Below are 21,901 nucleotides of genomic sequence, written 5' to 3'. Positions count from 1 at the left end.
CCGGCGCATACATAATAAGCTCCTACCCAGCCACTCTCAAGTTCTAATTCCCAATCAACTCCGGACCAACGAAACTTATATCAAATTGAGTGTCATACAAAATCCAACCATGAAACCTAGCACCACCATCTTCCTACTATCCTCGCTCCTCCTGCTACCAATCCCCGCACCTCTCGTCCTCGCGGCCACCAACTTTATTGAACTCGTATCCCTCCCTTTCCATACCCTTGCCTCTGACCCCATTCCCTGGATGCCAGGATATCTCTAACGTCGAATACTCTAAAGGAAGTGAGTTTCTACGGCTCCACGCTGGGGATCCCCGACTCCACGGCCTACGTGCAAGTCCCCATCAGCAACCGCTCCGTGGTGCCGGCCACCTGTACGGATCTCCCTCTGACGTGAGCCTTTCTGCTGCCCCCCCCCAAAAACCCTCATATAGACGACCGGGACCTTCAAGGAGGTACATTGTTAACGCATGGGAAAAACCAAAGGGCCTATAACGCGACATTGCTGCCGCAGGACCCGCCGGTCGAAGTCGAATGCTATCTTCTTGGGTACGTTATTTTCTTCCTCTTGCTGTGCTGGGCTGAGCTGCGCTTTGGGCCACTGTGTGATGAGTACGGCTGAGTTATGAGACGGGTATCGTTCTTGGGGATATGGGCTGACAATAGTGTACACTAGGCTACCCTGTCGGGATGTCGTGGGGACGATTTCGACGGAAGATATCTTCATCAAACTATTAAATCCGGCGAGGGCGGTGCAGTGTTATCCTGAGTAAGGACTAGGCCATTGGAACTTGGGAGGTGTAGTTGGGAATCAGTTGACAACGCGATGTCCATGCTATAAAGCTGCAAGTGAAACCAGTTCAAAGACGGTCGGTACAGAAAAAGGCTTCCATGCCCACTGTTAATTCCCTCAATTCTTTGGTGTACGCAAGCAACAATCTATCTGAACCATTACCCAGAGCCAAAAGTCTAGGACCCCAAAACACAACCCCTCCTAGTTGGATTGATTCACCTTCGACGCCAAAAATTCCGATGCGTCTTTCGCATACACAGCGTACGTATAATGTGGCGGCGTTAGAAGCAAAATGTCGTCGCACACCACATCGCCCGGCGCGCAGTACACCTTGGTTCGGTCCTGCGGGTAGCCCGGAATCCCACCGCGGTCCTGGATGTTGCGCGTGTACCCAAACAGTGCCACTGCCTTGATCCTGTTGCGGACCTCGTGCTTGATTTCTTGGATGGCGTAGTCAATGACGGCAGTGCCTTGACTATTTATTCCCTTGCGTTAGCTGATGGCTCATGTGAAGAGTGGCAAGGCTAGGAAGGTGAGCCTCCTAAGCTCAGGTAAATCGGAGATGTCGAGAGAGCAAGGCATACCTGTATCCAGCAGCCACGACCTGGGTGTTTGGACACTTGGTTGCCGCCAGCTCCAGCATCGTGGCCGCGGACGCGATAGATTTCGCATCCGTGTTCGGGGTGAGGAAGTTTTGAGGTATGTCGGCGCTGTACATGCCGCCGACACCCTGGCAAGCCACTCGATTAGGGCTGATCTGCGCCTTCAGAGTGGAGCAGAGGGGCGGCCCAATGACTACACCCTATATCGGTGTTAATTCAAGAGGAGATGTGATGATGATGATGATGGGATGCAGTGGCCAAGAGACTTGAAGAGCATCTGGCTTACCATATTGCCCACTTCCCATGATCCACGGACAAAGATCAAAGTGAAGTCTTTGCAGGTTCCGCTCATGATATCATTCGCATTTATCCCGGTTTGACGAGTCTCAAGTTGGTTGGCCTCTGGCGCAGGTAGAGGATTCGCTACGGCCAGCGTAGCAAAGGCAAAGGCACCGACAAGAAGCCACTTGAAATGGGCCATCCTATTGTGGCCGTAAGAGATAGAGTCCAACATGACTTAGTATACTGAAACTAGTGGGTTGTCCATTTTTCCATCAGCACAAGATCCAGCGCGAATATATACTTCCCTCTAGTCACGGTAGCACAATAGCCTGGCTCAGAATCAGCGGTGACCCGTCCATCCCTGACCCGGTGACAACGTCGCTTTCGTCTGTGGCGACCATTTAAGGACATCGCCGATTCGGAGATGACCTGGACCGAGGGGAATCAGGTTTAGTTTCAGGGGCGGATGTAGAAGGTTGGGAGACCTGTGTGCCCCGAGGCAAGGAAATCAAGGTAAATAAACTCCGGGGAGAGCTTACTCGAGCACCGAACCGTAGAACAACAGGAGGTATCCCGGGCTCAACCGATGCGGAAACAGCCGACCGATTGTCAACTCCCAGGCAGAATGCTCGTGCGCTGTAAATATTCCATGGTTAACTTGGGTCGGCACTGTGGTCAATGGTAAAGGGTGCAGTGATCGTCCACGGTCTGACTGTTATCAATATCCTGTTTTTGACGCGTGGGTAGAGTTCTGGTTAACACTGTCAGATGGCCCTGCCTCGGAAAGCTATTGTAATCACGGTCTCATATATGTAGACAAGAGCCATTAGAGAAACCAATCGGTGTCTATTTCTTCGGGTACTTTCTCAGTGGATATATGGCGATACAGAGCGTCAGCAGTCGAAGTAGACCGGTAGGTAAGGTGCTATCACAAGCATTTTGTCGGCTTCCACCGAAGTTTGGTCAGAGAAAAGTTCACCTAGGTACGTTAGCTGGGCCTTGCTCTTGCTGACCCCTGTCTAAAAACCTTTCATGCATCCAGCTCCGAAACCCCTATCGTAACAAGCAAGAAGGACATTCTACAAGCACGGAGGGACACGCTTTCGCTCCTACAAGCAAAGGAAAAGAAAGCATATGTGCAGAATTGGCATGGATATCAGCCGATCACATGCTCTGTGAAGAAGAAAATTATGTTTCGCTCTGTACGTACAACATCACCGCACCTCATTATAAGTGTATCAAAGTGTCATGTACCTCAATTAAATCCTCGTCCTGCTCGGATTGACTCTCACGAGCTTCTCAAGCGTCGGTACAGCGCGTCAATAAAGGTCTCTCCCCATTTCGCACTATCAAACCATCGATCAGTAAACGTCACGACCACGAACCGAACCAAGGACACTCACCTAGTGTTCGTCTCGATAAACTTTCGCAAGGTCTCATAGTTCTTCGCTCGGTCCTCATCGCCCATGGTCACGGCCTTGTAAAGTGCATCGACCATTTCCGCCATATTTGCAGGGTGGAAGGTCAGACATCCCTCTTTCATGAACGACGCCGCCCCAGCAAACTCCGACAGGACCAGCACACCGTGCCGTTGCGCCTGGCACGCCACGTATTCGAACGAAACCAAGTTCATACCGTCGCGCGTAGATGTGAGCAGACACGCGTCTGCGACAGAGTACAATGCCGTCAGCTCGCTGAAGTTGACTGATCGGTGCATGTAGATCAGCGGACATCCGTCGGCCGTTGCTGCAAGAAAGAGACGGTTAGCTAGAGACCCCCGTGCAAGAACGAGAAAGAGACTCACAGTGCTTTCCGTTAATCCTTCCCGCAATGGTGCTGATCTCCGTCTCCAGATCCTGATACTCCTTGACATCTTCGCGACTCGGCACGGCCACTTGAATCAAGACGACCTTGTTGTTGAGCTCCGGATACTGGTCCAGGAACGCGTCGTATGCCTTGAGCTTCTGTGTAAGCCCCTTGATGTGGTCCAGCCGATCCACCCCAATAATGATCTTCATGCCCTTGTACCGTTCCTGCAGCTCCTTGATCCGTTTCTGCACATCTTCATTCGCCTGCGAGTCCGCGAACTTCTGCGGATCGATCCCGACAATGAATTTCTCCACCACCACCTTTCGACCTCTGTACTCGATCTGTCCGGAGGTATCAAGTTTTGCGCCCCTGTCACACAGACGGTGTCAGCACTAGCTCAGGTGGCTTTTCCAGTAAGCATGAAGAGGGGTTAGAAACAGAACAGAAAACCTACAGTGTCTCGGCCGAAAGAACCATGTTCTGCTTGTACTCCTCCGTATGGAACCCGATCACATCACTGGCAAGCATCCCGTCCAGTAAATCCTTCTGCACCGGCAGGCTTCTCCACCAATCACCCGCAGGGAAGGGGGTGTGCAGGGAGAACCCGATCGCGCAGTTCTTGTCCTTCAGCCGGTCGCGCAGCAGCCGAGGCAGAAGCATGAGATGATAGTCGTGGACCCAGATCAGGGTACCCGGGAGGGCTCGCTCGGCGATGGTGTCGGCAAAGATCTCGTTGACGCGTTTGTACGACTCCCAGGGGCCTTCTTCGAAGGAGACACCAGATTGGTAGTGTAGACTAGGCCAAAGAATTGAGTCTTTGGAACGGGTTAGCCTGGCTTGGATTCATATAGGGAAGGGACACACGAGTCAAAGTGCGACCTACTGGAGAAGTTGTTGTAGTGGTCGTGCGCCAACTCATCATCTAGGAAGATCGGAATCGCATTGTGTTCATCCAGGCTTTTGCGAAGCGATTCCCGGTCGCTCTCTTCGGCGACGTCGAGGCCTGGCCAGCCGAACCAGCTGAATTGGGTGGTTTTGGTGAGTCCCGACAGCGAAGTGACCAGGCCGCCGCCCGACAGGGAGGACTGGTAGGAGCCGTCATCAGCTTTCTTGACCGACAAGGGGAGACGGTTGGAGACGACGAAGAGGTTCTGCTTGGTGCTTTCTCTGCGCGCCATGATGGACACACGAGTGAGTGGATTGGAATAGCTGAGAAATGGTAATGTGGTATGTGATACTGCTGCTCTCGGCAAACCGATCTGAACGATGGGTGACACGATGTCAAAAAGGAGATAGGATAGTAGATAAGGTTGATATAGTTTGATGTGCAGATGTAGTATGCAATACGTCAGAATGAAGGCACAGAGGCACGGACTTGACCCTCAGTTAGCCTTGCGAATTGGCATCAGCCTGAGTCTCGGCAACACCCTTGGGAGATGCACACAACCAATCACCTATTGGGTATGCATCAAATGTCATGGTGATCTCCCGACTGTGAAAGAAAGCTGAACGCTGGGTGGTTGATGCACCCAATTCACTTCACCGGCGAAGCTGCTGGTGGCTTGAAACGCTGACGTCATACGGCTGTCATTAGGTACTAAGTATGTCTGGAACATCCCAGTCAATGACCACAACGTTGGCGTTGATTCACCACTTTCTGAAGATACAAATTATATTTGGATCATGGTTCAAACACAAATCGGATATGTACACAGTATCCTTATCCAAACTCCAGGCCCAGCCGGGACACATGCACTGAACACCTAACCATATTGATTTCCTATTGATAATAACTTAAACTCCGTTGCCACCGGCAGATGCAATTGAGAGATAAACCAAAGATATAACCACACAAGATTACCATGCAGAAGTCGAGAGTGATAAGCTCATAAACAGCTCACAGCAATCGTTTGACGGGACTTGGGGTGCGTAAGCGGGTATCCCGGCTACGGCCCCGTTCGGTCGCAAATCCCTTTCCTTGCGGTTGTTCCAGAAGCAGGGGTGCATCCTGTTTTTCAAATCCGGAGGCTGGCCCCTGACCCTGAGGACCCATGTACCCGTAACCTGGGTCATGCTGGTAGGGGTATTGCGGTTGAGCGATCGGCGGATGGTGCTGACCGGAGGCCTGTCTGGTGAAAGCTGGGGCGGGATGGGAGTAATCATGTTGGTTGTAGCGGTTGCGGAAGGATCGGAAGGACCAGTTGCTGACAACAGTGACGGTCGAAATCGTAGCTAGGAAGAACAACTGAGATGATGTTAGCTATGTAGCCAAGCAAGGGTGTATATGGATCCATACAATCGCTTTCCAACTGATAGGATCGATAAAGCTGTTGATGATCACTGCCATCGTATGCGCCGACACTTTGGCACGGCCAACCTTGGCCGGGTCCCGATTCATGCATCGCTCCCAGTTCTCACACACGGTCTCTAGCGCTGGAAGGCGATCGCCGCCGGCGCATCGATTGTCAACGTAGCTCTTCGCACACGCCGCCATCTCCGCTAGAATTGTGTCCGACACCTCTTCAGCCGCCTGATCAAATTCAGCACGGATAGCAGAAACGAAGCCAAAAACCACGTAGACGGCAAGCGAAAATAACGAAAGGTTCACCACCAACTGCGCCCACCACGAGAGAATGCTCGGGATATTTGGATGTGCTTCCAGTAGGGCAAAGAAGTCGGAAAACGAGGCCAAACGCGATCCAGAGTGGCCTTCAGGCTGTGCTTGATCTTGCCGTGTCTTTGTACTCTTCAGAGGTCCCGCACCCGGATTGTCACTCTCGTCATCACTGTCCTCTTTCTTCAACTGTACATCTAGCGCCTTGTCCCTGCGACGTCTCTTCTGAACACGTCGCGCCAGTGCGTTCGAATAGTGGCTCACGCGAGGGATTTCTCCGCGTCCGGGGCTAGGCGCAAACCGACCGTACATGCTGTACAACGAGTTGCGGTGTCCTGACTTCGTAGGTTGATCGGGAGTGTCTTCGTTGTCGGCGTGCTCGGGGGAGGACATGTTTTCGGCGCCGGAGGAGAAGTCGACATCAAATTTGCGAGGGGTCATGAAAGCTGTGTGGCTGAAGGCGGCCTTAGGGGTGCCTGGTGGCTGCTGGGTTCTAGGTTGAGAAAAGAGGTAGGGTTGCGAATTCGGCTCCCGGAGGGCAGGTAAGGACTTCTTTCCAGGGGAGTCGAAAATACTGTGAGGGCCTGCTGGCATAGTTAGCTTCTGGAAAGCTCTCTCCATGCAAGTAACTATAACGCTCAAAGTTGACAGACACACGTTTTCTTTGGTTGTCATGCTTCATGCCGACCTGGTAAAAAGGCGACGTCACATCTCCGGGAGGTTTGGACTGCCACTCGAAGTCCATCGGACTTTCCGCCGTTCGCGGCTCCATTTTGTCGGAGAGAAAGTGGTAATCAGTGCCAAGAGGGATGGAGGAAGGAAGTTAGTGGTGAGGATATGACTTGGAGTTGTCTGAGGACGGTGAAGGGGAAGAGAGGATCGGAGGGCGGCCAGATGCAGATGGACTTTTTTCCGCTTCCTGGTTCCTTTTTTTTTTGTTTTGGTAAACAATCAAGGCTCTCCGCCGAGCAACGCTTGGTGGCGACTACCCGCCCCAGACCCCGACAATGGGGAAAAGTGACTCCCTTTATGACAGTTCTGATGACAAGGATGTCAACTTGACAACAAAAAGTGCTTCGTGGTTGACAAGCTGTTGCATACGAAGGGGCTGTAGGGCGGATTTCGACGTTGTGGTGATTGCATATGCAAGTCTGCAGCAGCGCGGTCGGGTGGGCTTGAGCTATTGACTGGCCATCACCTTACATTCTTTTTACTATGGTCTCGATCCCTTGCCAGTCAAGGTACTGTGTATTATCCCATAAATTATCTATAGTATGTCAATCAAATTGGACAACTGTATTGCAGGCGATCACAGCGATAATGCGGGAAGCCTCCACTTCCTCGCCTCCGGCCCCTGCAATGGGTTGGTTAATCGCGACCGCGCTGCTCACTAAACCTTCCCCGCACTCCTCATTCTGCACTCTATGTCTCAAATCAAAGCCATCACGAAAATCAAGATTATATACGTGCTCTAATGTACTGTCTAAAGCAATACTAAACTAATAAGCTAGGACCGAGCCTGATGATAATAAAAATGTGCTGATCAAAAACAAGAATAGACCTCAGGCTTGCCCCAGCACGTCCAGAGTGAATACCAAGCACGGAGACATGCAGCATGAATGATGATGATACAATCAACCGAAAGTTCAACGCAGAAGCATACAGCCAAGTCATCGATTCCCAACTCCAATCCGAAAAAGGTCATGACGCTAGAAAAACAGTAAGAGAGTGTAGAACCAAGACTCAAGCATGGACGTGGTCCACCAATTCGAAGTCATCATCATCAGCCAGATAGCCGATAGCCGTCTCGCTCTCGTGAGAGATTATCTCATACGTCTTGATAATCTTCTCTGTCTCCTTGATCTCAAACTTCTCAACTGCCTTGCTCACCGCGTCCGAGAGTATAGTCTGCCCCGAAACGTCATAGTCGAGCAAGGAGCTATTTTTGTCCTCGAGCTCCTCTTGGATTCGACTGACGGATCCCGGGGCGGCGACATCATCCCCGGAAGAGTCGGACGGACCACTCTCGAGAGCCTCCCGGACATCGGCGCGAAGGGCTATCTTCGCATCGCTGGCCAGGTGGTTGGACTGGCTCTTGCGATCGAACCGCAGGGCACGTGTGAAGCTATTCCACCTCGGTCAGATTTCCAATAGACTAGGCAACCACGGGAGATGGGGCCTTACTTCATGCTATGGGTGATCGGCATCGCTGGGCGCGCAGGAGGAAGCACCGACGAGAGGGGGTCAGGAACAGTACGAGCACGTCGACTACCGTAAGCCCATTTCGCCTTGTGGTCGTGAGCCCGCTTCGCCTCCTTATCCGCCCGACGCATATCAAGCAGGGATTCGGACATGACGGTCAACGGAGTTACACGTTATTTGTCAGGCTGTATGGTATGATGAACGAGCTGTGACTGGGTCTGAGAAGACGCGTAGTACACGCTTCGGAGGAGGAATGAGTGGTGGTTGCCTGGACGAGCTCAAGTGATGGGGTTGCGGAGTGAAGGGATATAAAGCCAGGGAAAACAAGGCTGGCTGGCGTAAGGCGCGAGAAGGAAAGGGTCCTGAGTCTGAGTAATGAACCACGAACCAAAGAAGTCCGATAAACAATGACCGTGGCTACAAGGCGTTCTTGGTCTGAGTCATAAAGAAACCCGGCTGGTTTCCAGTCGTCAGCGATCCGGATATTGGTCAAGGCGGCAAATGGCGCAATCCAAGGGGGACAAACCTCACTGCAAGTGAGATGGAGGCGTAAAGGAAAGTAGAGAAGGAAGTGACAACCTGGTGAGGAGGGGATGGGCTAGTAGTCATTCCCTGAAATGGGGGATGCTCAATAATAGCCTCCTGAAGGGTTACTACTATCGGTACCTTCGTAGTTAGTCCGTTGCAATCAGTCGGATACGAAAATGGTAGCACGGGGTACAGGACAAAGATGGGGAGCTGATGGCCGGATGATAGGTCATCTGTTGGACATGATTCATTCTTTCTCTTTCTATTTATGCTATTTATGAACAAGCACTTGGCAGCCTGCTTGTTGACCATCTTCCAAAAGGGTTTTTACTTTTTCGAGACAAGAACAAGATCGTTATCGGGAATACCATGGGGAATAAAGTGAGCGAGGACGAGTGGCCGGCACCTCTCCTGGATTGTTCGTTATCGCAGTTTGCCGATCCCCCGAGCGCCACAGCCCCAACCATGGTTTATCTTCCCCTCCATGGTTCCTTATCCCGAGGTTAAAAGAACTATTGAGATTTTTGAGACGTTTGCAACCAAAGATGGGTTGTCAATCCGATCCACTAGTTCCAGGCACGTTGGCTGATCTGGACGTTTACTTGCTGAGGCATGGCAGGATGATGATTATCAGTTGTTGTTCTCCACGCAAGGATTGACAGTATAAGTACTGTACAGTATGTACTATACAGTAAGTACTCGTAGTACGTGCTAGTCCAGGCTTTGCGGTGGACGAATAAGGGAGACCACCGTGCTCACGGGGAATGACTGAAACCCAGGTGATGACGCTTATCAGCCACAGTTCTGGTGAACGTGATCCCATCAAGCGTATCAAGCGAGTCATCAGCTGCACGTCTTCCCTGTCGCTGATCGGAACTCCGTTAGCGCGGCGGGTGACTCGATGGCTGATCGTCAAGTCATGGCTGGGGAAGGAGTAAAGAGTAGGAAGTGGGAGGCTTAGGCGTGGAGGTCATGGCGGTCACCGGCACAGGCAGGCATGACATCAGCGAGTATGTCAACTGGCGGGTTTGCAATTCCTCCACTCGCCGCCTACCTACGACGGAGATACTTTCCATCGAACAGAACTGGATGTGATGATACTCATAACTGCGAAGCGCCAGGAATATGCACAGAAACTGTTCCCACATCACGCCGGGGTCCATATTGGGTAATTATCAATGTCATCATTGCCAGTGTCCAGCACTGGATCCGTGTAACAAAAGTCATAGCAGAGTCATAGGTATCTGAACCACACCACACACCATACACACCACTCTCCAGAAAACCAGTTACGCGTCCATCTGCCACTCGTAATCCAGCGCCTCCAGCCTTCCCTTCCGATTCCTGGCCGCAAACCACTCCTTCTCGAACCCATTACTCCGATCCACGCCATCCCACCGATGGCCCGGCCGAATCCCATAGCGATTCGGCTGGAACGCCCCCTTATACAAGGGCTTCCCTGTCACACTGGTGCCGGGCCCGGCGGTCTTGGTCAAGAACTGCGCGGCGGGGTCATTCCAGCGCTGGCGTGCCTTGAGCTCGTCGTTCAGCTCGTCGTCCTCGGCCGTGCGCGCCAGCGGCATCGCCTTGGCCTCCTGTAGCTGCTGCCGCCTCTCCTCCCGCTGCTGCCGCTGCACATCGCCCATGAGAGCCTCGCGCGCCTCTTCCTCCTTGAGCTTCTTCTCCTCCTCCGCCCGGCGCGCCTCCGCCCGCTTCAGCGCCACATTGATGATGCGCCCGGAGGCATCACGGTAGATCGTCTCCTGCACCTGCTCCCCAGCGGCCACCGCACTGCCCTTATACCGCGCGGCCTCCAGCCTCTTCCTCCGCTCCTGCGCCGCCACCATGGCCGCTGTATCCGCCGCCGTCTGCAACCCCGCTCGCGCCCCAGATTCCATCCTCATCCCATCGTAATCGTCTTCCTGATCTTCTTCCACAACCGGCGCCTCATCCTCATCCTCATCATCCCCGCCGCGCCCGGCCTTCCGCTCCGCCGCCGCAGACGCCAATATCGCATCCGCCGCATCCTTCTCCGCATCCGCATCCGTGCCGCCAATTGTCTTCCACCCAGATTTCTTCGCTCGCCGGAACTCCCCGCCGGCGCCCCCGCCGCGGGCGCCCGACACGATCGCCGGGTTATATTCGTCATCATCTAGATCCCGGGCGCCGGAGGCGGCGCGGAGATCCGGTGGGTCGTCATCGGCGATTATGAGGCCGGATTCTTCGGGTTTGTGGGTTGTCGTCTTCTTGCGTTTCTTCTTGGGGCGGTCGGTCGGGGCCGGGTCGGCGGTCAGGTAGTTTTTGGCGAGGTAGTCTGCTAGCGAGGAGGAGGGCATTGTGGTGTGCTTCAATTTGTGGAAAGTAGGTCTCGTGAGATGTGGAGCGATCGTAGAAACAAGTAGTGGAGGTGTATAGACGGTAGAGTAAGGTAGTGTTTGAGAAAACTAAAATGTATAGTGAAGGTAACGAGTAAACTCGGGGAAGCTCCCAGCCCGGTCTAAACTGGAAGCTCGGAGGATCAGTTTTGCCGGTAATCTATTGCGCTTGTGTAAGGGACAATACCAAACTTTCACTCTCCTCCACCCATACAGTACAATGCATCTAGATCTATCAATGCAGCACTCCGTCATAATCAATCCGCGAAACCCCCATGCCTTCACAATAGAACCCGCGCCCAGACAATTCTAACTATACATTACCCGCCCACACGAAGAATAAGAAATGCCCCGCACCGACGAAGCGGAATGGTGGATCAACGCCGTCTACGAAGCGGTCCAAGAGATCCCCCGCGGCCGAGTCACCTCCTACGGCCATATCGCCTGCCTCCTGGGATATCGTATGTTTCATGCATGCAATGCTTGTGCCTGTTTATCCCTTTATATCCTCAACGCCTTGTCTCTACTCCCCCAGGTTTATAGACACCGAACTAACCTCGGGTCTCCAAACAGCCAAACGCCCCCGCCAAGTAGGCGTAAGCCTCAAACATCTGCCCTCCGCGCCCTCGAATCCAGAGACAGACGCAGAGGCAGATGCAGAGGCAGATAGCGAGGTAGAAGCCGACGCAGAAGCCGCCGCAGCCCCATTCTTCCACTCCGGGAACGTCCCGTGGCAGCGCGTGATCAATTCCAAGGGCATGATTTCGCATCGGTATGCCTTTTTCTCTAACCCTGTTGTGCTCCAGACTGTACAACGTCAGTTCGTGAAGCAGCGTTCTTTGTGCTGATGTTGTTTGGTGTGGACAGTGGGCCAGGAAGTGCGGAGCGGCAGGCGGTAGTGCTGCGAGCGGAGGGCGTGGAGGTGGAGGTGGATAGTATGGGGGAGTACTATGTGAATTTTGGGCGGTTCGGGTGGTTTCCTGATGTGTTGCCAAGTGAGGAAGGGTTGGAGTCAGATGAAGGAGATGGGGAGGAGGGGGAGGAGGAGGAGGAGGGACGTGGTGATAGTGATAGGAATGGAAATGAGTTGTTTGTTTGAAGTTATTGCTACTCCTACTGCCTTCGGGATAGACTAGTATTGTAGGTCTGTTTCCTAAAAAAGAAGAATATCCCGTAAGACCATAGCAACCAATTGTAGTAGCAACGAACCCGTCGGTCAAATAGACTTTCATAGTGTGGTAGCAAGATGGACTTCTATGAGGGTAGAATATTTGAAGCAAAGAAAAAAAAAGTGTAAAGAGGGTCTGTAGGGGGACCGGCACAGTAGACGACCATGCAATCAATCATGTTCAGGGCAATAATAAAACTTCCAGTCAAACGGGCCAGTAAGGAACCAAAAAATATAGAATATAAAAGATCCGCCTCTCGAAATCATACCAAAGGAAACTCGTCGCCTGACTCCGTGATGCACACAGATATCACGGGTCCTCTCTCATTCCTAACTCGCTTTTCGTGGGTCTTTTCCTCTTGCCTTTATCTCCGTTTAACCTCGGTCGCCCATCCGTCAATCCCCTCGCCTCGACTCCCAGGGGAAACGCCCAGGTCTACCGCCTCCATGCCGAGCGTGTCCTTCATCCATTCATGGGCAGCCATACCGCCAGCGTTGGCTCGTCTTTCGGGAGAAACTTCGAGCATCGGAAGGAGGAACTCGCTGATGCGCATGCTCTCCTCCACGCTGAAGTGATACTTCTCCCGTAGCACGTCAGGGAGTGCCCAGTGGCGCAAGCGGTGGATGTTGCGCAACTCTCCCTTGCGGTTGAAGATCTCCTGGGACCACTTCCCTGAGAGGCAGAGAGACTTAGGGAACGGGCCCAACAGCTCGATAATCTGTGCGATGTGGTCGTCATCCTTGCCGTACTTCGTGCCTGATTGCGGGTCAAACAAGTAGTCGCCTGTGATTAATTCGAAGACCTGTTTCATGGTCAGAGGACAATCGCAGTAGTCGGGATGTACCTGCAACTTACCATGCATGCCATACTCCAAATGTCCGTACTAGCTCCCCACTTGGATCCTAGAATGACTTCCGGCGAACGGTATTGTCGCGTCTGGATGTCGTTCGTGAAATGATGCCCAACCCAGCACGCATTGCCCAAATCGGCAATCTTCACGGAAATAATATCGCAATCCAGCTCCTCACTCGGGGTGGAAGACTTGTCGAGCGAGATGCCCGATACTTCTCGTTCCAAGAGATCGCTAAACGTCGTTTAGTGTACTGTTTTGGGCCTCCATCTCGTCTGGGGTAGACATACGCAGTCTTTTCTCTTTGTTTCTGTTTCTCATCTTCATCCTTGATGCCTAATAACTCTTTCATGGACGCAGCCCCCGAATTAGCCTCTGTCACTTGCGATTAGCGATTTCTGATGCTCAGAAATCTTCTGTTGAACATACCTGACGAGTCGTTCACCATCTGGCTGAGACTGCTGTGGGAATTTTGTGAACTGTGTTTAAACTCGAAACTCGTGTTGAGGGGACTGGGCAGCGGTTGGCTTCCGGTGATCAAGGTGCGGCGCCGCCGCCGGCCGTTGCGGTTGTCCTCCTTCTGCTCCTTCTTGGCCTCCTCCTTGACGTATGTTTTCACGATCTGCTCCACGTCGCCGATCTCGATCAGCACGTTCTCCGGCTTCAGATCGGTATGAATGATTCCACATTCCCGGTGCAAGTAATCCAGACCCAGCAGCACTTGCTTCGTAATCTGTTTGACAAGCGGCATAGGAATGCCGCGATGATTCCATCGCTTTATCAATCCAAGCAAATTTTCTCCCAGCACTTCAAATACCATGCAGACGTGGACACCGTTGGGACCCTTGTGCTCGAACGAGTCGAGCAGACTGACCACATGTTTGCGACCCGGGTGGGATGGCTTCGCTTGGACGATGCGATTCAGCAGCTTGATCTCGTCGATGGCGGTTTCGGTATAATGAGCGGCGGAGCGAACGACCTTCAGGGCGACGTGCTTGCCGGTCGTCGTGTCGCGGGACAGCCAGACCGTCGAAAAGTGACCCCACCCGAGCTTGCGCACGACCACGTATCGACCATTGTTGTAGGTTTCTCCGACGCTGACCGGGTGGTAACCACCCTTGCAGTAATCTTCCGAGTCTTCCTCCTCAGCGGTGGTCTCCAGTTCTTCGCCGGCGCCGGAGGATGAGGAGGATGAGCGCGATGGCGGGGCGCCGTATGCGGGATTCCTGCCAGACATGGCGGTTAGAGGATTTTAGGAGAGGAAAAAGCGGGCTAGGAAAGTGGGCGGAGCAGAAAAACAAGAAATTAGGCAATCAGATGGGATGGACCCGAAATCATGAACACGATGGAGAATGGGGGGGGGGGAGACGGGCGAAAGAACCATACCCCTCAGTAGTGGTAGTCGCTTGGTCGACAGGCGCACCGGGTTCGTTGGTGACGATCGGCTTTAAGTCGGTCCCTTTTCTTCTCTTCTTACCGCCATTGCCATTAGCAGCGGCCGCAGCGACACTAGCCATCTGCTTTCCCTTATTGATAACGGCTTTGGTGATTTCAACCCCGTCCATAGTGATGTTACAAAAGAATGAGTAACGACGGGGTGGATATCGGGGGGGTTGAAAATGACGGAGGCGAAAGTTTTGGGGAGGAAGGAGGAGGAGAAGGGAGGGGGGCAAAGAGAAAAAGATAGATAGGACGGAGGTTGGGGGGTGGATGGCGGGCGTTGGACTTGGTAGCGCGAAGTGCAGTCAGTCAGTCAGTGTCCATTCAGTACCTGTAGTTGGTGGGTGTGGCCGGCGGCGGCGGGTGGGCGGAGAGGGTACAGTAGTAGTATGGTCGGTAGTAGGTAAGGTAAGAAAGAGGTAGGTAAGTAACTTACTGGGCAGAGAGAGTGTTGGGTTCTGCGAATCTGAGGGGTCGTCTTTTGGTTTGGGTTTGGGTTCAGCAGCGCCCGCAATGGGTTGTAGAAAAATATGAACTGTAAGAAATCGATGGTTCAACAAGGCGCACTTCACAGTCTATGAACCAGATCAGTCACAAGGAATTTCTTCAACTCGGGCGATGGGACAATGCAGAATGCAATGCATGAACATGGAAACCAAGGCCTAATATTTACCCAGGCGAAGAGCAGTAGGAAGATGAGGGATGATGCACCGGAGTTATGACGCAAACGATATAGACGGATCGATGCAACAACCACCAACCACCATCCGAGGTGAGCCTCGTTTCCACAACTCTAGACCTTCTCGGGGAATAACGCGCTCTAAGCAAGGGGGTGACTGAAGAAGCGAACAATAGACAGGGAAAACGAAGTGTCGATGGCAGAGATCAACCAGGAATGTCCGCAAGCGTAGATGCGGGAGGGAGTAGGAAGTCGTGAGGGCGAAACAGAGAGGGCGAGAGAGCACGCACGCGAAGAAACACAGTGTTGAAGGTTGACAACCACCATTAACACTCAGGTGGCAAATCCATAGATTTTCTCAGTTGGGCCTGAATGGGCAAGAAATCAGTCCACCGTAAAGAAGAGATCATATCATAATCAGATCCCCGGAGAAATGCGAACCTGCTTGCTTGTCCGTACTGTACAGTAAGTATATGGTATTCTAGAACATGCGCTGTGGGCGTGGCAGTCGTCGTATCTATAGATGGCGTTGCGGGAGAAGAGGGGCACAGGCATAACTACTATGTACTATGGAACTTAAGTCTGTTTATACCCATAAGATCAAACCAGGAGGAGTCAAACAGAGTACGATAGTCGACTTCATTACTAGGGATATGGGGAGATATTGATTGGTCTTGCTCGTGTTGCATGCAGGGAAAAGCTTCTAGCTTTGAATCCGGGGTTCTACAGTAAGAATCTACCACAAACTTGTCCATCCATACCACCATCCTTCCACCCTATAACTTGTTCCATATGTACATACAAACCTACTACATGCGACCAGGCTGTTACACAAGATATAACTTAACCCATCCCCGGCCATATTGGAGGATCTCACCCGTTGGCACCCGATCGATCTAGGCTTGATGTCACTCAAGGCTGGCGGAGTCTATGATTCAACTAACGGATCGGCCCATGCGGGTACATGTCTAAGGTATGATTGTGCTCTGAATCACTCATTCAGCCCCAGACTGTCTAGCATTATGTATGTTCTGTCTCAGCCAGGGGCATGAAACAATACCCGATGAGTGAGGCCGCTGAGAATTCTTATGCATCATGTCATAGAAAGTACCTGCAAGCCTGAAACCTGAGGCATCACAGGTTGCATTTGGGATAACAAGGCAGAGCCAATCATGGCGGGCACGAGGCCAACCAACTTCCCCCACCTCCGCAAAACTCGGCCTGAGGTTACGTAGGCCCAGGAAACACCCTAGGCATCCATTCGGCCCATTGAAGCCTCAGGCCAGTAAAGCACATGGAAAGCGCCCAAGCTTCCAACGACTCCATCCGATTACACAATTACTTGCAGACCTGGCTGAGACAACAACAACAACCATGGACTAATTAACTTACACACCCTGAATGCATCTCGTATCGACTCACCTTACCAACCTACACTACCTCGTCTACCTCTAACCATGTCCTCTCCCTTTCACCCGCGCCCGTTTACCGACTACATCATCTTCTCTCCTCTAGCCGCCTTCATCTACCCCGTGCACCACCTCCTCAATCGACTCCGCGGACCACCACGACTACCACCCCCGAACGCTCGTCCGATCCGCGTCGTCTGCATCTCCGACACCCACACACTGGAATGGGCCGACATCCCCGATGGCGACCTCCTCATCCACGCCGGGGACCTGAGCAACGACGGCTCCGTGCGCGAGATCCAACAAGCCGTGAACTGGCTGCGCCGTCTGCCGCATGCCCATAAAGTCGTCATCTGCGGCAATCACGACAGTTACTTCGACGTGCGCTCGCGCCGCCCAGAAGACCGCGACGATGCCGCCTCATCACTAACCTCCGCCTCATCCTACGCGACCATCTCCTCCTCGACCGCATCGCTCCGCTCCCTCCCCTCTGACGACCTCGACCGCATCGACTGGGGCGACATCCACTACCTCCAACACTCCTCAATCACCCTCACCTTCCCGGCAACCTCTCCCTCCCCTTCCGTATCATCATTATCCGCGTCCCAAACCACCCCGCTCCTCCACCACCACCAAAATAACAACCGCCCACGCACGCTAACCCTCTACGGCGCACCGCAAATCCCGGCCATCGCGCCCCTCGGCCCCGAACACGCCTTCACCTACCCGCCGCAGCATGACGCCTGGGCCGGCACCGTGCCGACCTCCACCGACATCCTGATCACGCACACCCCGCCGGCGGCGCATTTGGACCTGTCCCCGATCTTCTCGACGGGGTGCCCCGCGCTGCTGGCCGAGGCGTGGCGCGTGCGCCCCGCCCTGCACGTCTTCGGCCACATCCACGCCGCCTACGGCCTGGAGCGCTGCTACTACGACGAGGCCCAGCGCGCGTGGGAGCGCCTCTGCGCCGCCCGCCGCCCGCGCGCCCGGCTGTCGCGCTTTCAGGCAATCGTCACGGGCGGGATCCGGGATCTATTTGATATTGCTGGGTGGGTGGACGCCGCGCGCGTTGTCGTCTACGGCGTTCTCGGGATCATCTGGGCCAAGGTCTGGGGCGGCGAGAACGCCGGCTGCGGGTGGATGGTCAATGCGGCTGCGATGTATCGCGATGAGGGGGTACTGAGGAATAAGCCGCAGGTTGTGGTTCTGTGAGTTTGGGATCTTGTGGGTGATGGTTGGGTTGGCGGTGTATTTGTGCGTGGTACTTTGTAAAGATTCTAGGTGAGATGGAAGATGGACCAACTGGAGGGGGAAGGCGGGGAGGTTAATTTGGGAATGTATATAATATTGTTTGCATGTGGCAGGCAGGCCAGGCGGGAGCGGATAGGTGTACAGGAGCAGTGAGTGGTCATGGTGATCATGGTGATCATGGTGGTCATGGTCATGGACAGGATGGGTGCTAGCGTATCTGCTACTTGCCAGTCATTTTTTCAACAAAAGCGCTGCATCGGGTGCATTAGGCGTTAATATCACTATTTACCGACGAACTACTCCGCTGGGGAGATCCGTGGCTATACTATTGCTACAGGACATACAGAACAAGATCCAGTGATGTCATCATATAGTGTATATATGCATAGGCAGGAAGGCCATCTCGCCGTATGTTTTATAATCCGATCGGATAAAAGTCTAACAACAGGGTATAAAGGAACATGTATATCAAAAAGAGACAGGCAGACCGTCGCGAAAACCAAGATGAGGAAGTAGAGCGCGCCAGGGGAGAAGAAAGCCTACAACTTGGCCTTCTCGCTGAATCGCGGCGCGACGAGAGGATCATACGCCCCAGCGGAAAGGGTATCGGACGGCACGACGGCATTGTGGCCGCCGACCAGACCGCGGACGTCCAGCAAGCTGGGGTTCAGGTCCTCGATCTTGTTGGCGCCGATCAGGCGCATGTTCATCTCCATTTCGTCCTTGAGCAGCTGCATGGCGCGCTCGACGCCGGGCTGGCCGTAGGCGGACATGGCGAAGAGGAAGGGGCGGCCGATGCCGACGCCCTTGGCGCCGAGGCAGAGGGCCTTGAGCATGTCGGTGGCGCGGCGGATGCCGCCGTCAACGTAGACCTCGATCCGATCCTGCCAACCGCGCTGGCGCAGGGCGGGCATGACCTCGGCGAGGAGCTCGACGGCGGAGGGGGCGAACTCGAGCTGGCGGCCGCCGTGGTTGGAGAGGACGACGCCCTGGACGCCGGCCTCGACAGCGCGGAGCACATCCTCGACGCACTGCACGCCCTTGAGCACGATGGGCATGCGCGTGATGGACTGGAACCAGGGGATGTCCTTCCACGAGAGCGCAGGGTCGATGAACGAGGAGATGGCGCGCGCCGCGCCCTGCGACCGGTCCACGCTGTCGCCGCCCGACGCCTGCACGCTCGACCCCACGTCCGAGAACTTGGACCGCATGTCCTTCTCGCGCCGGCCCAGCTGCGGCGCGTCCACCGTGATGAACAGCCCCTTGCACCCACGCGCCTCCGCGTGCTGGACGATCCGCTTCGTGATCGCCCGGTCTTTGTTCACGTACAGCTGCAGCCACTGCACCTGCTCGCCCTGCCGCGCGTCCACGATCTCGTCGAACGAGCACGACGCCAGCGTCGGGATCATCTGGATCACGTCGTGCGTGTGCGCCGACCGCGTGAAGATCACCTCCCCCTCCGGGTGGCCCAGCTTGCCCAGCGCCGTCGCCGTCACGTAGAACGGCGCCGACACCTTGGCGCCCAGCATCGTCGTCGAGAAGTCGACGTGCTCCACATCCACCAGGATCCGAGGGCGGAACCAGATCTTGTGGAACGCGGAGTGGTTCTCGCGCATAGTCTGAAGGCCCGGGGCAGATTAGCGATGCTTCTCAGCAATTTTCGGGCCCGTGTTTAGGGCAGGGAGGCTTACAATTTCATCGTCCGCACCACTGGAGTAGTAGGCCCAGGCCGTCTTCTTCATCACGTTGCGAGCGACCGCCTCAAAGTCCATCAGGTTATAGCACGCCGCCAACGGGGGCATGCGCTTGATGCGTTCCTGGCGTTCCTCCTCCTCCGGATCGGCGACCTTCTCTTCTTGCTCGACTGTCGACATGTCGACCTCGCCCAGGTGCTTGGACTGGTCGAGGAACTTGTCCAGAGTGTCGGGAGGGTGAATGGGGTCGAACTCCTCGGTCGCATCCTTGCCGGCATACTTCAAAATGATCTTCTGGCCACCGGGGTGTTCTGCGGTGGTGTTAGTGGCGACGGAAGTTGGTGAAAACACTCAAGATAGGAAAACTGACCAGGCAGAAATTCGGTCACATCGTAGGCCTTTCCGTGAACAATGACCCAGCACGAGTCTTTGGAGTTGTGCTGGGCGACATCCGCGCCGGTGAGTTTCGTCATTGCGGCGATGGGTATGTGGTGTGAGGGGAAGGGAGAGAGGTAAAGGGGTGACTCGGAATGGAGGATTGAGGATGGGGAAGTGGTAGGAAGAAAGAATAAGTTTAAAAAGACGAATTAAGTTACGGGTTAAGAGGTGAAGGAGGCCAAGGGAATGATTCGCCCGAGAAGCACGGGGTTATGGAAGAACGTCACGGCGGACAGACAGACTTGGGTTCAATGTCAATGTGGAGGAGACGGACTGGGGAAATGATCCTCGGGATAATGTCCAGCGAGCCTATTGAACGCTGACACTGGCCGGTGGGAAATCGACGAGCGGTCGTTGGTCAAATCCACCACCACAAGACCCGGGGTTTTCCAGCGCAATTCGGGCGACGGGCTCTTCTCGGCCGACTTATCGATTCCTCATTCATCCTCGGCTTTCCTCCTTCGAGATCGCCTGCTTGACGTCTCCATAGGCACAACTCAACTTTATCTCAAGTATCCTTATTGTGTGACTGGCTAATGATTTTGAATGCACAGTACGTTTATAGTGAAACTAGATAACTCGACTCTTGGGCTACTACTTTGTATGTAAGATACCTAGGGTGTTCAATGAATGGGTTGTTCCAGGGTCCGGTCGATCCTCCGTGGCCGGAAACGGCAATATCAGATGTGATCCACAACAGGCCAGATCATCTAGGAAAAGTTAACCCTATCTTCGTTCCATCCAAGGCTGGATGTAGGGAAATCCCATATACGGGGAGTGGCTGGTGCAATGAGACGCCCACAAATTCTATGCTAAATAAAGTGTTGATTGCTCAATCAATACCATTGGTACGTCTTTCCGTCTCTGAAAGATCACCCTGATTGCTTTCTCACAACGAGGATCTCGCCACGGCAGCCAAATATCTTCATTATGCTTAAATTCTCTTACCATTATCTCGATATCCTCTAGGCCCACCATGGGACTATCAAGAGGAATCATACGCAAGCTACCCTAGCTGACCGCAACGGTTTTCACAATGAGGTTTGATGAACCTGGAGATATATATCTCTGGCAGCTGGATAGCGCCACAACAGCGATCTGCAAAAGCATTTATTTAGCATCATTGAACTTCATTCCAGAGTACATCTAGTCACTCCTAACTTAAAAACACATTTCTCACTTCACTGTGGATCACCTCAAACAAAGAGCTCACGTCGGCACGCACATCCTATGCCACGTCCTCCGTGCCCGCCCCAAGCCCGCTCCCTCCATAATCCTTTATCTTACCAGAACCACAAACAGCACCCTCGAACGAAGCACTATCTGTCGGCGTCTTGAGTACGAAGTAAGAATCTTTCTGTATGACAGTCCGGCTACGGCCTCGATGGTGTCTGCTCGAACGACCCGAACGTCCTCACCTACCTTGAACCAACTCTCCCACCTCCTACTCGGGCCACACTCCCTGAGTCGCTGTGACTTCTCGTCTGTCACTCCCGCTACAAAAACCTGTTATCCAACTTCGAAGAGTTTTGGCAGATAAGCAACAGCTCCGGTGCGTGGCGGAGATTTCTCCGCATTGACGGCTGGCTGAGCAATGAGAGTATCACAACGTAGGGACATGCCCTGAGCCACGTTCAGTTTGCCGATAAATGGTATGATGCGATTTTGAATATGAGTGCTGAGCTGCACTACATTACCACAACCGGCCGTCTTCCAGGCTTGGTTGCAAGCAGTGGCGAGCAGGCCTCAAAACATCAAACT

General features: G+C 53.7%; 10 protein-coding genes across 10 annotated transcripts; 3 read left to right on the top strand and 7 right to left on the bottom strand.

Moving 5' to 3' along the window:
- Positions 1-54: 54 nt before the first annotated feature.
- Positions 55-1,271, top strand: BO82DRAFT_429141 (uncharacterized protein). The gene is made up of 4 exons (XM_025640506.1): positions 55-205; positions 286-398; positions 492-554; positions 682-1,271. The coding sequence occupies exons 1-4, from the start codon at positions 110-112 to the stop codon at positions 776-778; spliced, it is 369 nt and encodes a 122-aa protein (XP_025495838.1). The 5' UTR covers positions 55-109; the 3' UTR covers positions 779-1,271.
- Positions 1,012-1,946, bottom strand: BO82DRAFT_302097 (putative cutinase; the record flags this gene model as incomplete). The annotated part of the gene is made up of 3 exons (XM_025632106.1): positions 1,687-1,946; positions 1,383-1,600; positions 1,012-1,273 (listed from the first exon to the last, which is right to left on the bottom strand). Coding segments are annotated over exons 1-3 (708 nt in total), but the record flags the coding sequence as incomplete, so codon positions are not given.
- Positions 1,947-2,818: 872 nt separating this feature from the next.
- BO82DRAFT_350962 (trehalose-6-phosphate synthase) lies at positions 2,819-4,996 on the bottom strand. Its single transcript, XM_025634291.1, has 5 exons — positions 4,375-4,996; positions 3,946-4,306; positions 3,487-3,860; positions 3,086-3,428; positions 2,819-3,028 (listed from the first exon to the last, which is right to left on the bottom strand). The coding sequence occupies exons 1-5, from the start codon at positions 4,667-4,669 to the stop codon at positions 2,971-2,973; spliced, it is 1,431 nt and encodes a 476-aa protein (XP_025495836.1). The 5' UTR covers positions 4,670-4,996; the 3' UTR covers positions 2,819-2,970.
- A 177-nt stretch (positions 4,997-5,173) lies between these two features.
- BO82DRAFT_429138 (putative nuclear envelope protein Brr6) lies at positions 5,174-6,987 on the bottom strand. Its single transcript, XM_025640505.1, has 3 exons — positions 6,763-6,987; positions 5,788-6,689; positions 5,174-5,736 (listed from the first exon to the last, which is right to left on the bottom strand). Exons 1-3 carry the CDS (start codon positions 6,875-6,877, stop codon positions 5,389-5,391), a joined length of 1,365 nt encoding a protein of 454 aa, XP_025495835.1. The 5' UTR covers positions 6,878-6,987; the 3' UTR covers positions 5,174-5,388.
- Positions 6,988-7,848: 861 nt separating this feature from the next.
- Positions 7,849-8,459, bottom strand: BO82DRAFT_398502 (uncharacterized protein; the record flags this gene model as incomplete). Its single annotated transcript, XM_025639035.1, has 2 exons — positions 7,849-8,230; positions 8,290-8,459. The coding sequence occupies 2 exons, from the start codon at positions 8,457-8,459 to the stop codon at positions 7,849-7,851; spliced, it is 552 nt and encodes a 183-aa protein (XP_025495834.1).
- Positions 8,460-9,941: 1,482 nt separating this feature from the next.
- Positions 9,942-11,281, bottom strand: cwc26 (putative cell cycle control protein (Cwf26)). Its single transcript, XM_025634290.1, has one exon. The coding sequence runs from the start codon at positions 11,169-11,171 to the stop codon at positions 10,125-10,127; it is 1,047 nt and encodes a 348-aa protein (XP_025495833.1). The 5' UTR covers positions 11,172-11,281; the 3' UTR covers positions 9,942-10,124.
- Positions 11,282-11,435: 154 nt separating this feature from the next.
- BO82DRAFT_429135 (MGMT family protein) lies at positions 11,436-12,309 on the top strand (the record flags this gene model as incomplete). Its single annotated transcript, XM_025640504.1, has 3 exons — positions 11,436-11,671; positions 11,784-11,982; positions 12,078-12,309. Exons 1-3 carry the CDS (start codon positions 11,557-11,559, stop codon positions 12,307-12,309), a joined length of 546 nt encoding a protein of 181 aa, XP_025495832.1. The 5' UTR covers positions 11,436-11,556.
- Positions 12,310-12,641: 332 nt separating this feature from the next.
- BO82DRAFT_422541 (serine/threonine-protein kinase) lies at positions 12,642-14,794 on the bottom strand (the record flags this gene model as incomplete). The annotated part of the gene is made up of 5 exons (XM_025640209.1): positions 12,642-13,181; positions 13,235-13,463; positions 13,520-13,610; positions 13,659-14,455; positions 14,616-14,794. The coding sequence occupies 5 exons, from the start codon at positions 14,792-14,794 to the stop codon at positions 12,744-12,746; spliced, it is 1,734 nt and encodes a 577-aa protein (XP_025495831.1). The 3' UTR covers positions 12,642-12,743.
- Positions 14,795-16,460: 1,666 nt separating this feature from the next.
- BO82DRAFT_164653 (metallophosphatase domain-containing protein) lies at positions 16,461-18,169 on the top strand. The gene has a single exon (XM_025630289.1). The coding sequence runs from the start codon at positions 16,806-16,808 to the stop codon at positions 17,967-17,969; it is 1,164 nt and encodes a 387-aa protein (XP_025495830.1). The 5' UTR covers positions 16,461-16,805; the 3' UTR covers positions 17,970-18,169.
- A 128-nt stretch (positions 18,170-18,297) lies between these two features.
- On the bottom strand, positions 18,298-20,116 carry BO82DRAFT_350956 (L-lactate dehydrogenase (cytochrome)). The gene is made up of 2 exons (XM_025634289.1): positions 20,073-20,116; positions 18,298-20,013 (listed from the first exon to the last, which is right to left on the bottom strand). Exon 2 carries the CDS (start codon positions 19,622-19,624, stop codon positions 18,548-18,550), a length of 1,077 nt encoding a protein of 358 aa, XP_025495829.1. The 5' UTR covers positions 19,625-20,013; positions 20,073-20,116; the 3' UTR covers positions 18,298-18,547.
- Between the last annotated feature and the right edge of the window lie 1,785 nt (positions 20,117-21,901).

Source organism: Aspergillus uvarum (genome assembly GCF_003184745.1).
Source record: "Aspergillus uvarum CBS 121591 unplaced genomic scaffold BO82scaffold_6, whole genome shotgun sequence".
NCBI lineage: Eukaryota > Fungi > Ascomycota > Eurotiomycetes > Eurotiales > Aspergillaceae > Aspergillus > Aspergillus uvarum.
This window is presented reverse-complemented; position numbering and strand designations above follow the sequence as displayed.

Bases quoted from the DNA above. Each gene is read 5' to 3' on its own strand.
- BO82DRAFT_350956 (XM_025634289.1), bottom strand. From the start codon at position 19,624: ATGCGCGAGAACCACTCCGCGTTCCACAAGATCTGGTTCCGCCCTCGG.
- BO82DRAFT_429141 (XM_025640506.1), top strand. From the start codon at position 110: ATGAAACCTAGCACCACCATCTTCCTACTATCCTCGCTCCTCCTGCTA. The intron at 399-491 runs GTGAGCCTTTCT...GAAAAACCAAAG, and splicing joins TGTACGGATCTCCCTCTGAC to GGCCTATAACGCGACATTGC. The intron at 555-681 runs GTACGTTATTTT...AGTGTACACTAG, and splicing joins GTCGAATGCTATCTTCTTGG to GCTACCCTGTCGGGATGTCG.
- cwc26 (XM_025634290.1), bottom strand. From the start codon at position 11,171: ATGCCCTCCTCCTCGCTAGCAGACTACCTCGCCAAAAACTACCTGACC.
- BO82DRAFT_429138 (XM_025640505.1), bottom strand. From the start codon at position 6,877: ATGGAGCCGCGAACGGCGGAAAGTCCGATGGACTTCGAGTGGCAGTCC. The intron at 6,690-6,762 runs GTGTGTCTGTCA...CTATGCCAGCAG, and splicing joins GCATGACAACCAAAGAAAAC to GCCCTCACAGTATTTTCGAC. The intron at 5,737-5,787 runs GTATGGATCCAT...ACATCATCTCAG, and splicing joins CTATCAGTTGGAAAGCGATT to TTGTTCTTCCTAGCTACGAT.
- BO82DRAFT_164653 (XM_025630289.1), top strand. From the start codon at position 16,806: ATGTCCTCTCCCTTTCACCCGCGCCCGTTTACCGACTACATCATCTTC.
- BO82DRAFT_350962 (XM_025634291.1), bottom strand. From the start codon at position 4,669: ATGGCGCGCAGAGAAAGCACCAAGCAGAACCTCTTCGTCGTCTCCAAC. The intron at 4,307-4,374 runs GTAGGTCGCACT...CCCGTTCCAAAG, and splicing joins CCACTACAACAACTTCTCCA to ACTCAATTCTTTGGCCTAGT. The intron at 3,029-3,085 runs GTGAGTGTCCTT...ATGGTTTGATAG, and splicing joins TTTATCGAGACGAACACTAG to TGCGAAATGGGGAGAGACCT.